Source organism: Oreochromis niloticus, linkage group LG6 (genome assembly GCF_001858045.2).
Source record: "Oreochromis niloticus isolate F11D_XX linkage group LG6, O_niloticus_UMD_NMBU, whole genome shotgun sequence".
Taxonomy (NCBI): Eukaryota; Metazoa; Chordata; class Actinopteri; order Cichliformes; family Cichlidae; genus Oreochromis; species Oreochromis niloticus.
In genome coordinates, this window is record NC_031971.2 from 41035960 (window position 1) to 41049889 (window position 13930).

At 45.3% G+C, this 13930-nt stretch overlaps 1 protein-coding gene across 3 annotated transcripts in view; it reads right to left on the reverse strand.

The window, feature by feature from the left end:
* The window catches only part of glra3 (glycine receptor, alpha 3), a 57561-nt gene that overhangs the window by 26141 nt on the left and 17490 nt on the right, over positions 1–13930 (reverse strand). For 2 of the 3 annotated variants that reach the window (XM_019360551.2, XM_019360552.2), the window contains exons 2-3: positions 13790–13926; positions 11701–11768 (exon numbers count right to left, since the gene is read on the reverse strand). In XM_019360551.2, the coding sequence (XP_019216096.1) occupies positions 11701–11768; positions 13790–13926 (205 nt within the window). Of the gene's footprint in view, positions 1–679; positions 823–11700; positions 11769–13789; positions 13927–13930 lie in introns of those variants that run through there. The other variant, XM_025908417.1, reaches the window with a different exon arrangement.

The following is a 13930-nucleotide window of genomic DNA, read 5'->3' on the forward strand; positions in this document are numbered from 1 at the left end:
TACAAAGAATGGGCAAATTCATCAACTCAAACCATCACATCCTTTAATTTGTGACTTACAAACCCTTATATGACATCCTGTTAATCTTCCAGAGACATCTGATCACAGCAGGGATGCCATGGAAGCATTACAAATATATAAGATAACTAATTCATTATCAACAACCATATTTCTTGGGTTGGGTATCAGTGCCAACAACGATCACATCAGGCAATATAAAAGAAGGAGCAGGGGTGGATGTGGGTCACAAAGTGGCTTGCAGGTAGGTGTGCAGCAGCTTTGGAGAGGCTAAAGCAGTTTGGTCTATCTGATATCCTCGTGTCAGTGTTGTTTATGCACCAACATTGGATCTGACCAATCACAGTAGCAGTGTGGTGATGTCATAGTTTTGTGACTTGGAAAAAAACCTGAAAATTCTAAAAAGAGTGTAGTTAGGGTGTGACTGTGTTTCCATGTCCCAGAACTATGGCATCACTACAGTGTGATTGGTCACTTTAACCTGGACCAACATCAGTGATGATGATCCAGGAACAACACCAACACGATGCTATCAGATCGAGCAGTGTGTCCTATGTAAGGTTAGCAAACTGAATGTGGGATTCAGCTGAGCTGGCACTCTGATCAGCTGATCTCCCAGGATAACAGCTAGAGACCCCACGGGGGATTCTGTATGACTCACCAGTATCCTTCCTCTTTTCCTAAGGACGCAGTTTAGTGAAGGAACCAGCTCCATTTGTCTGTTTGAGGATTTTTTGGAAGGTTTAAAGCACAGCCATCTGCAGGAAACACGAGTGTTTGGTCCCTCGATGGTGAAGCGAGCGCCCCGATGACACTATTACTCCACTCCACGACAGCTCCATAGAAAATTCCCAGAATGCACTGTAAAAGGCAGTGAGCATCACCGCTCGCTGTGCTCACTGAGTGGAAGTGACATCACTGCTCTTCCACTTCAGCAGAGCTCGGGTGGAGCTGGAGTCGCCGTGCAGAGAGCGCACCTGTGGCTGATGAAACTAACTCAAACAGCGTTGATGTTTCTGAACGCGCTGTTTTTGTTTCACGAGCTGTGACTTCTCCTCTGACGTGTCGCAGGGCCCAAACCCACAACAGCCCTGCCACAACTTCAGCTTAGACATTTCAGATTGTTGTGTAGCCTACTGATATACAACAGGAGGGGAAGGTGTTAGTAACACCTAAGTGAAACGCAGATCAGACCCCCCGCTGTAGGAGAGCAGAGTAAAAAGGTGGATAAGAGTGGAACGAGGGCAGAGCTGTTTGGATATTACATTTCACAGGTGACTTCTTCTGCACCGCTGCGTCACATTTGCAGTTGTTGGAGAGTGAACGTCATGATCGCGGCTCCCAGGGAGTCATGTTGCAGATTCATCGGTGTCTCAGCGCTCACTGACGCAGGACTCAGGAAATACTATTCACTGTGCAGCGATGCAGTGGCTGACCCGGGGCGATGCTGCACGCTCTCACACTCCTGATCTCTGCTGGCAGCAGAGTGTCCTGCATCTATTCAGCTATCAATTAGTTTAGCTTTCACAGTATTTGCACCATGGATGAAACACAGAATCTTTCTTTTCATAGTCCTGTTTCAAAATCCTTCCCGGTGCACACTTGCCCCATGCTTTAAGTATTTACTGCAGTCTAATGTAGAAGAGGGGAAGGTAAACAAATGCAACACATTAGTTTGAATTGGCATTTTTTAACATGCTTCAAAATGGATCAAATAAAGAGCAGTAGTAGTATTAGTCCACCGTAAATGTGTCGGTTGTTGTCATGAACCACAGGAAAATTCCCCGAGGACGTCGTTCTCATCGCATCTTTAAGCTCACTGCTTTGGTTTCACTGAAATGTGCAAACATGGAAATGCAGCAAATTGGGCAAAAGCAGCATGTGTCCAACTCTAATGAGCTGTAAAGTGAACGTTTGGTGTGAACACCTTTATCCTTCAGCACAGACTGAACCCTGAGTATCTCCAGGAAAAGTTCTCCAGGCTTCTTGAAGGACATGCAAAGCATTTCTTTAAGTGTTCCTGCCTTTAGCACTGCTGCTCCAGCACCACCTCTGGTCCCTGAGCTCCGCCCACAGTCCTGTCTTCAGATATTTAAGAAATGTGGTGCGATCGGCTAATTACTCAAACATTTTAAAATAATCCTGTACAAGTTTAAAAGGACAAAGGACATGTGCTCACTCTGTCCACGCAGTAATCTGTCTGTGACAGCAGGGAGCTGCTCTGAGTGAAATCCTCACCTGACCAACAGGTAACAGAAACTACCTCCACCTCTGCAGCCAGCATACCCACTGGAAACGCATGCTTTAGATGAGCTGTGGGTGTTTACTGCACCCAAGTGACCAAAACTGAAGCATTCAAGCACGTTAAGGGGTCGGCTGTAACCTGACGCACAGGTGCACAAAAACCTTCTCACACAGGGTTTAACTGAAAAAGGTTCCAATGAGGACAACCATCATCGTGTCTCTCTGTGCAGACACACACGCACACACACACGCACACACACACACACTGGATTAAAGAGGATGGAGAGACTGAGTGAACAAATGAAAACAGTTTAACAAAAGTAAATCTGTTTATCAGAGATAGCGTGGAGCCGAGTGAGCCAACCTGGCTCTAAGCCCTGTGTGTGTGTGTGTGTGTGTGTGTGTGGTCCTGTGTGTTAAAACATCCCTCTGGAGCTCTGATCCTCTGTCTGATATACTGCTAAAACGGTTTTGGGGGAAAATGTGTCTTAAAAAAAGAAAGTGTTACAAACACTGACTCGTTGTCATTAAAATCGTCTCATAAGTGACTGATGTTTCTCTGAAAGGTACTTTTTATAAAATTCCTGCATTTAAAATCATTTAAAACCTATAAATGAACTAAAGCTGCTAAAAAAATGTGAGCTATTGTCATGGCGGCGGAACGGACTCAGGCGCAGACTGAGAAAGCACGGTTCAACAATTCTTTATTAATCACACTGGTGCGCTATGTACATGTGAAGCGGGGGGGGGACACCAGGGTCCCGGGGATCACAGGCTGGGGAAACACGTCTTCGCACTCGCTCCGCTCCTTGTCCAAACAGTCTCCACACAAGCAGCTCACTCTCACTCACGGGGTCCAGGGTTCACAAAAGGGCTGATCCAGGTAAACCTATTTACACAGACGAGGGTAAGTCGAAGGCAAGCACGGGAACAACAGAATCGCAATGAAGCCAGCCAATACTAACGAGGGTTATTCAATATTCCAGCGACGAGTAGCTCAGAGCCCCAGCCTTAAGAAGAGCCAGAGATCAACTGCAAATCACTCGAGATCAGCTGCAGGTGCGTGGGCCAAGGGCGGGAGCCCAATCGGAGCTCCACCCAGCCAGACAGGTAGGAGAGAGAGAGAGAGAGAGAGAGAAAAACAACAAACACTTGTGGCCACACTGGGCTGGCCAGGGAGGCACAGGGACCATGACAGCTAAGACTTTTTGTCCAGGACCTGAAGACACATCAGCTGAAGTTAAACTGGTGCTGACCTGGGCATTTTTAGCAAATAGTACCACATGTTTTGTATTTATTAACAGTCTGTTTATAATTTCATAACTCCAAAATAGATGTTTTCATGAATATTAGAGTGCTTATTGAGGGTTTTCATATTTAAAGATTGATCGGCTGTACAGGAGATGTTTGATGTGCTTCTAGGATTTCTGACAGCGTGCCCTTTAAGATGTGAACAATTATTATTGTTGTTGTTGCAGTTTGTAGGTAGCTTTACTCTTTTTTTCCACACAAATAATTTCCAGTTTTTATCATATCTGCTCCGCATAATTTCCTTTTACCTATATTTGGTACTCATCCATCCATCCATCCATCATACATCCATCCATCCATCCATCGATTCATCCATCCATCCATCGAGCCATCCATCCATCCATCATACATCCATCAATGCATCCATGCATCCATCCAGCCATCCATCGATTCATCCATCCATCCATCGAGCCATCCATCCATCCATCGAGCCATCCATCCCACCATCATACATCCATCAATGCATCCATCCATCCATCATCATCCATCCATCCATCCGTCGATCCATCGATTCATCCAACCATCATACATCCATCAATGCATCCATCCATCCATCCATCCATCCATCCACCCACCATCCATCCATCCATCAATCCATCCATCCATCCATCCATGTATCATCATCATCATCCATCCATCATCCATGCATCCATTGTTAGTTAAGAAAAGACTGCATGATGCACCAAGATGTGGAGCTGGAGGTCCTCGCTCATGATTTAGTGTCGGTGTGGTGTATCTAGCATCCAACGTTCTCCATTCAAAGCAGACATAAACCGAAGGGTTCAAACTTGGACTCGTCCATCCACAGTACCTTCTTCCAGTCATCTACAGTCTGGTGATGCTCCCTGATAAACCTGAGGCTTTTCTGGATGAATAATGGCATCTTAGCAGCTGTTTGTTGGTTCGTTCAGCCATCTGCTTTTACTCACGCTGGAGACTTTGTCAGACTCTGGTCTCTGCCTGAAGTTCAGCAGTGGACTTCCTTCTGTCTCTAGTATTTAAATTCTGGAGTTTCCTGACATCTGCCTCAGTCAGCCTGCGTTTGCCGCCTCGTTCTCAGTGCATTCTCTAAGTACCCGTCTCTCCATCGACTCTAAAGTGTACTCGACCGCACAGCGAAAACACTTCATGTCTCACGCTGTTAGCCTCAGAGTGTCCAGCATCACGACGCGGTGTAACGTCCACTCTCTCCTTCACAGTCACTTCTCTTTTTACTGCTCTGAACAAGAGCGAGACGTCTCAACATGAATTCATTGTAAGTATTCTTTAGTAATGAAAGACTATTTATCACTAATTCAACCACATTTTTTCAGCTTTTTTTAAATTCATGGAAACAACAGCAATAATTATATTTTAGATTTAAAAACATCATTTAGATTGAGGAGTTTGGACACGCTCTTGGATCAACCGTTTCAGAAATATAAAGACGTGTGTTTGATCAAAGGTGAAGGGCAGCACTCTGCTTTTCAGACCAAATCAGAGAAGATTCTGGTAATTTCGGTAATTACCAATAATACTGATTTAGGGCAGCTGTGACATGTTTGATGAACTCTATTGACAGCGATCCAAAGACAAACTGGGCACTTTGGGTTCAGATGTACCGGTGCTGAAGGTCTACATGTTCCTAGAAATGCATATGCTGAACTATTCAGTATGAACGTGTTTTCAATCCTCATCAGTGTGCGTGCGATCACCGCCCCACCAGTTTCTGTTCCAGTTATCGTTCTCAGGTTCTTAGCAGAGCGTGGCTGAACATGTTCATCCGGTTAGCGCTCAGCCATTTGAAAGGAGTGATGGTTGAATCCTGACCTGACATAATGGCTGCCGTGTCTTCTTCCTCTTTACGGCTCTCAGATTAAACTGTGCTTGACCACGCCCCCCATCAGCTGATTTTAGATCTAATGGTGAGTTTTTGAAAATCTCTCGCTGGATTAGCAGCTTTAACATACGTCTGGTTAGAGCCCTGCACATCTCTGCTTCATGTTTTCACGTCGAGTGAGCCTGCTGTCCTAGCGGACAAGAGGACAGACGCGATAAAAGGTCTAGAAACTCAACGAGTCCACATAAAATAATAAAATTCTAATATTCTGTGAACGAATTGTACAGAGCCCCTGAGCTGAATGTGTTGATCAGGTCACATGTCACAGAGGTGGACAGTCTGGTTCTTGCTCACAGGTGAAACATGCTCGCCCCTCCTGTGAGGGTGGATGATGCTGTTATCTACCTGTTGCAGCGTGCTCAGTCTTACCTGGGTGGCACTGGTAGCTCAGTGAGAATCATGTTTTTCAGTTTTCCAGTGTCTTTAATACCACCTAACCACTTCCCAACACTCCAGCGACCCAGACACTGAATCATGCTCGCTGGTGACCCTGCAGAGGCTCGCTGTATTACCGGTGGGCAGGAGTCAGAGTGCAGGGAGCTGCTGAGGAGCTCGGTGGAGACGTCCATCAAAAATCGCCTTCTCCTGAATGTCAGGAGGACAAAAGAGACCGTGGTCGCCTTCCAGAGGAAAACAACTGCGACTAACACTGTGAAAAACATGAGTGGAAACGCTGGAGCCATCACTGGCATCTGAGTCAGCTAGGGTCAGAGGTCACTGAACAAACTGCTTTCCATCAGGGAAAGCATCACAGCTGCTCCCCTCCTCATGACCGAGGCAGCCACAGAACGCTTCAGTCATTCTCACTGCTATAAACCATGCAGCAACTCTGTGACAGGTGAACACACACACACACACACACACACACACACACAATCATGAAAAATTCACGTGTCAGATAAATAATAAAAGTCAAATGAAAGCAATATCGTACATTATGAAATTTCTCATGACAGTTGTCACACGGCAGGCAAACACACACACACACACACACACACACACACACACAGGGCTCCATCAGAGCAGCTCCCAGCGGTGCACAAAGCACTTAGACCTTGTCGCTTCAGTCATCCGTCAGCTCGTCCATCCATCTTCCGAGAGCGCTCCGTGGATCTCGACCAGCTCTGCTTAGATAATTATGCAGGAACGCCACAGGAAGTGACCCGTTGTCAGAGCAGTTCAGACCACAGAAATATTTCATTCCTTATATTTACAGATGTAAAATCTCAGGTGTTTGTGGGTTTATAGGTGCCTAAAGCAACGCTCCCTCTTTTTAAACCGGCAGGTGCAGAGACGGCTCTGTGACGAGCAGATGAGAGAGTGCTCTGGAGCTTTTTCCATCAAGAGCTTCAGTTTTTATTAGTAATCACTTTAAAACTGTTAACCAGATAAGCAGACAGTCCAATCACATGACCCCCTGGGAGCAGCAATTGGTGACAACAGGAAGGAAAAACTCCCTTTTGACAGGAAGAAACTCCAACAGCTGGAGTGAGGGGAAGAGAAAAGAAAAGACAAGGACAGACCAAAAAAGATGAAGGTTAATAACGTGAAGAACATGACGAGTTTAAAGAAAAGCCCAGTGCATGATGGGTGGTCCCCCTGCAGCCTGAGCCTGTAGCAGCATAACTCAGGGTCACCTGTCAGCAGCCTGAAGGCTTTCAGGCAGTTTTTACATGATGAGGGATCAGAAAGGTTCAGCACACGAGCTGCTGCTGCAGGTCTCCAGAGTCCCACTCTGTTTCCTCTTTATGCTTTTGCTCTCTGATTATGTTTTCTGACTTTGAGCATCGTTTGTGTGCAGCGAGTCATGATGTCATGGATGTTTTTAATGACAGACAAACCAAAATAAATATTAATATTACATTTGCAGAGTGAAGTTCTGAATATGCATTGTGTTTTAAGGGGAAAGAAATCACCATGGTTGTTGTAAATTTATGTGTTAGCTGATAAAGTATGAATGCACGACATCCTGGAAGAAATCACAGCTACTTTTATTCCACCAGCGTCTCCTCGAGTGCACTCTTGTTTGTCCTGCCGCCTGCCGCCGGGCGGGGGGACTCCTAACAGGGTGGGACAGCTCTGCAGCACTCCTAAATCCTGGAGGAGCTGGAGTGACTTTCACAGGTTACAAAACAGATGAAAAAATGCTTTTATTGCCTGAACGTCAGAGACCACGTGCATCACTCAGAGCATTCAGGGACATTCAAACCGGACGCTCTGAAGTGTCGGCGCAGTGAGACCACGAAACCTGATCCTGGTCTGCAGACACGTTTGTGTGCGTGCACCATATCGGTGTACAAAGCGGCTTGCGTGCACGGCGGACCGCCTTCACGTCACTTTAAAGTATTTGCTGTCAGACTCGGTAAATGTCTGCGGCGCACATCTGCTATTCCTGTCTGCTCGTCTGTCTCTTCTGATTTCTGTCTCTGTCTGCCTCGCTCTGTCATCGTCTCCACTCGTCACCGTGACTTCCTGTCTGCTCGCAGTTTGAAGCTTTTCTTTAACTGATTATTTGGCCTTTAAATACTGATTACAAGTTAACTACCATATACAATCTTCTTATCACACAACACTGTGCTGCACTGGAGCCGCACAGTTTTATATTTTCTACAGTGGCCTTGAGCAGCAGCTCTCCAGCTGTGTGAAGGTTTTCAAAGTCCTTCTTTGGACATCATCTGCTTGAAAATACACTCCGTGTGCAGGCAGACGTGGACCCATCTGCAGAACGCAAAACAGCTTTATCGCTGAACTTGTAAGAAACAGAACTGAACAGAAACCAGGAACTGCACTGAGCAGACTCTAAGAAACCACAGGAAACCTAAAACCAGACGGGACACACAGGCTGTGTCCCAATTCAGGGTCTGCACGCTTGAAGTACGCATTTCAAGTGCGATTACGTCACCGCCACGCGACGACGGCTGTCCCAATTCAAAGTGCACTTCAAATGCATACTCCAAATGCGCCGTCGATTTCCCCAAATATCAAGCGTGGTCCGGTGCACGCTTCGTGGCCCCATATATCCCACAATCCATAGCGCGGCGGTGGGTGTGGATAATTTTGCCGCAAAATACGGCAGAAGGGAGCGGCCGAAGAGTGAACTGTCAAAAGTAAGTACTGAATATTATGTCACTTATTTATGTGCGAATGTTTAAGAACATTAAAACATTACTGTTGACCACATGTCGGCAAAGTTATGTGACATTAGTGATGTTCGTACTTTCAGCGGTAACTTGGTTTTAAAGCCTCTACGTCTCAATATATATATAGTCGACCTTAATCTTACAGAGAATGTGATGATTTTATGGATAATTAAAGTCAGTCATATATCCACAAACACAACAAGCTGAAAGTCAGTGATGCTGCTCGGTTTGCAGTCCTGAATATGACGGCACAAGCAGGATTCACTGCACTGTTAATGTCAGCTATGTTATATTGCTGCCTCTGTTCGGTGGTGTCGAGCCAAACGGTCTTTAACGTGTGTTTGAACGAGCTGACGGTTCACTCGTTAAGCTGAAAGAAAGATGCTTTAATCACAGGAGTCACACATGTGTCCACTGGACCATCTGGGAACTCTTCTTGTTTAGCACTCGTAATAACACAAACACTAAATCCTCCTTCTCTTGTGCTGTTTTGTAGCAGTGTGTACACCTGAGACTGTCACCTGTCTGTCTGTCCTGCACTCTCTCTCTGTTTCTTTCTCTCTGATTGTGGAATAAAAGTATGAACATGTATTTATAAGTTACACTTGTGTTTGAATCCTGCAGCTTATCACACATTTGATTTCCATGTGTGACAACTGCAAGTGTCCAGAGTGAGGACAGACTGAGGGACCCACTGCTGCACATCATCTGTGAGGCTTTGCACCCCTGATGATCCACCAGGACAAACTCAGCAGTGTGTGAGGAAGAGGAGGAGGAAGAGCCAGCAGCAGCTGACAGATGGAGAGAATAGACAGACTGTTCCCTGTTTGTGAAGGACTGCTAGGAAAGTTTAACATCACTAATTGTCTGTCCTGAATCAGTCTTATTAGGTAATGTTCAAATAATGTTATCATCCCAGTGTTTTCAGTGTGGGAGAAAGTACTCAGGGCCTTCAAGTTACACACTATGAAAGGCAGCAACAAGTTTAATATTCAGAAACCTAAAGTATGTATCAGCAGCAGAATGGAGCTAAAAATAAATGTTTGTTTCAGTTCTATGAAGCTTTGAGTATTTTGGATTAGTAGCACTGCTGTGTTTGTTGCATCATATTGCTGTAATTGTTTATATGCTTTATATATTCTGAGCTAAGTTGATCTATAGTGTTACATCATATTCTATAAGGATGTTATGTGTTTGTAGACTTTCTGCCCAGTTTGACCCATTTAGCAGAAGTCAGCCTGTTTAAGGCTCTGATATCTATTCTGTATGACTTAAAGCAGTTATGACATGGTCTGATTTTCTCACCCAATAAAGGAATATTTCATATATCAGTCTGATCTTCATTCTATCAGAAACAGTTATCACAGCTCGTACATTTTCTTTTTACACATATATGTAAGCATTGAGCCAAATTTAGTAATGCCAACATACTGAAAGAACAATGTTTGTCTCTTATATATAATACATCTGTATATACACTGTCAGAGATACTTGAGTGTCTTTGAGTGAAGATTTAAGGTGATAGGAAATATAAATAACTGCAACTTGCATCTTTGACCCAGAGTTCAAGCTCATATAATCTGACAATACATATAATATTGTCCATATTATATTAACATTACCACAGTGAGATGACTTTAGTCTCATGAACAACATTAGCTAATTGTTATTTACTAACTAATCTTGAAATGACTGTTCAGTACAGAAATGAAGCCCAACTATCATGTTTTACAGTCCTGTGGTCTCAACTAATCAAAGTGATGTCATGACAAAAATGAATGAACAACAAAACATTTTTCTCCTTCATTTCTGTCACACAAAGCTGTATGAAACATTTCTCGCGGTTAGTGTCATGGTTGCTAGGCAACCTGAACAGTGCGACGAAGGCTAGACCGTCCCATTTCACAAGCCTCTCACTTCCGCACTTCCCGTACTTGTAGTACGCACCGTACGTAGTGCGCGTAGTGTGCGTACTTCAAGCGTGCAGACCCTGAATTGGGACACAGCCACTGAGGGCTGGAACACACCTGGGAACTCAGGTGAACTAAATCTAACTAACGACACAGAGCAAGCAAAACTGCCTCACACGAGACAGGAGACTAACAAAATAAAGCAGGAAGTAAAGCACAGCGAGACTCGGATTAAGACACCAGGACCGGGGACAGACAGACTGAAGGCAGAAGGATGCAGAGCTTAGACGGACGACAACAGGGAGCCTAACGGAAGCCTCTGATTGGCTTCGTGTTTCACACAGCACCAGTGCAGTGAAAGCAACCCTGCAGAGCCCGGACCTCAACATCACCGCAGCAGGGTGGGATCATCCTGGCAGCGAGCACAGCTCACAGTAATCACATCATCAGGACAACTCTGCTGAAGCGAAGCCAGCTCCCAGTGTTTCCAGCACAGATACAGACCTGCTCCGGTTATTCACCGTCTCACTGAGAACGCTCTTGTTGAAACTAAAGCATGTTTGATTGGACTTAAAACAATAAAAGGATCTGTTCTGAGTGGGACTCATGAATCCTGGACTTCTGTGGGAGTCCTGACTGTGACTGTGACGACTGTGATTTGGTGCAGAGATGGAAGTGATGAAGACGGTTATCCCAAAGTTTGCAGCGCCGTGCCGTACCCTCCTCCAAAGAACGCTCCAAACATTTTTAGAGAACGATGACCTCTGACCTATGACAGCGATCGTGGTTTGAGTGTGCACACTGAAAAACGACGCTGCCGTGCGTCACAGAGCAGGACACCTCACCGTGTTTGCTATCCTCGGAATGAGAACATGCCGACAATACTCACTAATCAGGAAGTGATGAAAGGCTTAAATTACTAATACTGCCCTCAGTCTGCGTTTCACGATGTCTGACCTGAATAAGCCCGACAGCTTCCTCTCCGTGCGCTGAGCACGAGAGCATTCGCCCTCTGCACTTATTTATTCTATCGAGCAGTCAAGGACAAACGAGTGACTTTAACACACGCTGCAAAGTGCAGCAGCAACACCTGACGGTGTTCAGTGTCCAAGAGAAATGCAGCCAGCTCGGTTCCTGAGCGATGGAGGAAGCTACAATATGTTCATGACTGCTTTAAAAACATGAAGCTGTTACTCACCATGGTCGTCTCAGCAATGGAGCCAAAGCTGTTGATGAAAATGTTACAGGAAACGTTGACGGGAGGACCTGCCGAGAGACAAGGACATACGTCAGCTTCATCCTCCGCCCACCTCTTCCCTCCTGTTTGTGTTTGATTACAGGACTGGTTTGGGTGTATGTACACCAGTTCACCCAGTAACAGTCAGTCTACGTCTGCTTGCTTACACTGCTCTCTAAACCTGTGTCTCCTTCCTGTTCCACTTTATGGCCCGCTTGACTCCAACTTCTGGGGGAAGCTGCACAAGACCAAGTCCTCATATTCACCTCATTCGCCGCACTCACTCATCCCTCATCCAACCCGTGGCTGCTCCACTCACTCAGCTCCAACATGATTATCATGAACTACTCGTGTTAGAGATAAATCTCAGTCCTGCTCTGCTCTCGAGACCTGCACCTGAGTGTGTGTGTGTGTGTTTATATCCATGGTCCCCACAAGTTTGAAGACATCTTTTAGACTCTAAATGTGGTTTAGTGTCAGGGTTACAGTTACAGGTCATGGTTAGGTTCAGCCTTAGGGTTATGTCAGTTAGATGTTCTCACTAAGATATGAATACCTGACATATGTTCGTGTGTGTACACACACACGCACACACACACACACACACATATATATATCTATATATATATATATATATATATATATATATATCTATATATATATATATATATATATATATATATATATATATATATAGATAGAGAGAGAGAGAGAGAGAGAGAGAGATACTAAAACGTTACTTGAAGGATTATGTGTTTTAAGTTGTGCCTGCAGCCGTTGAACCACAGCCCTGGGGCAAGCACTGCAGGTTTGGGCTGAACCATGTAGCATGCATCCAGCACGTCTGCCTCCGTCTTAGCTGCACAGCAACGGGTGGAGGAATGTGTGAAAAGAACTACAAGTAGCATCTAGTGATCGTATGCCTGGGCCAACCAGTTGTGGTTTACATCCTCTGTCTGCTCTGATGTTCAGGAGCTTTGGAGGTTTTACTGAACTTTCTTCTGAACATCACATGGTCACAAATGAACAACGCGATGAAAAACCTCTGTCCTACACTGACGGAGGCCGTGGCCTTGGAGGTTGGAGGGTGGGGGCGTTTGTTCTCTGGATAAATCTGAGCGCTCGGGTGGAGCGGAGAACAAATCCACAGTGGATCTACTTCTCTACAAAGAAGCCACGTCACGTTTTCCTGTGAGACTGCAGGAAGTTATGAAAGTCAAAGGAAAGATTTTAAACTCATCATTTATTTAATTGTGAATCAACAATCAGTGAGAAATATTTTAGATTTCACTTCAGTCTGAGGTGAGTTCAGACAGACCAAACTTCTCACTCCAGCTGTGGGACATGCCCGACACGAAATGCAAATTATTCTCATGTTTTTCTTCTTTTAGGCAGAAAGTGAATCATGAACATCGTTTTAAATCCAGTTTGCATTAAACTGCTCACTCGTGTATTCGTGTATTTTAACACTCTCTGTAATCTTTACTTCAACAGGAAGTCCCGCCTTCACCTCTATGTTCATGTCTCTGCAGATGTGTATGATGTTCACATAACAGAGAAGACGTTTGCGCTTCTCACTCATTTGTAGGCTCGACAGACTCTAACAGAGGATGAGCGTCCTCCTCCATGCATAGAAACAAACACAAACACGCTCTCTGATTGGTGGAAATATGCTCTCCAGTAATATTATTTATTCTCTTTGCAGCAGTCGCTGTTAGAACTGGTTTTGCATATGAACTAATGTGGAGCGCATGAATAAAATCAGGCGCTGTGTGTGTACTAACGGTTGTGGCAGCTGGGTGTGTTTCTGTGTCTGAAGGAGGAGAAAGTGAAGGTGGCACGGCTGCAGGTGCTTCGTAATCAGTAATCATGAATGTTTAGCCGGCTCGCTGTGAAGCCGGAGCTGCAGACTGCACGTGGAGCTGATTCAAAGTTCAGTCACGAACGCTGGGAGCCGTCTGCATCAAGCAGCTCGGCCCACGACGCGTGAACACGTTTCCTCACAGGCCAAACGACTTCCTGCGGTAAACACGGACGTCTCTGTAGTTACCTTTGAAGTTCGGTCTGATCCGGGCGTCGTAGCCAGAAGTCCTCCCCATCAGTTTGTCCAGGAAGTCAGAGGGAGACATCGGGACCTGGCGTGTCCTCGCAGCATGGTCCAGCTCCTTACACTGAGCCACGCTGTCACTGA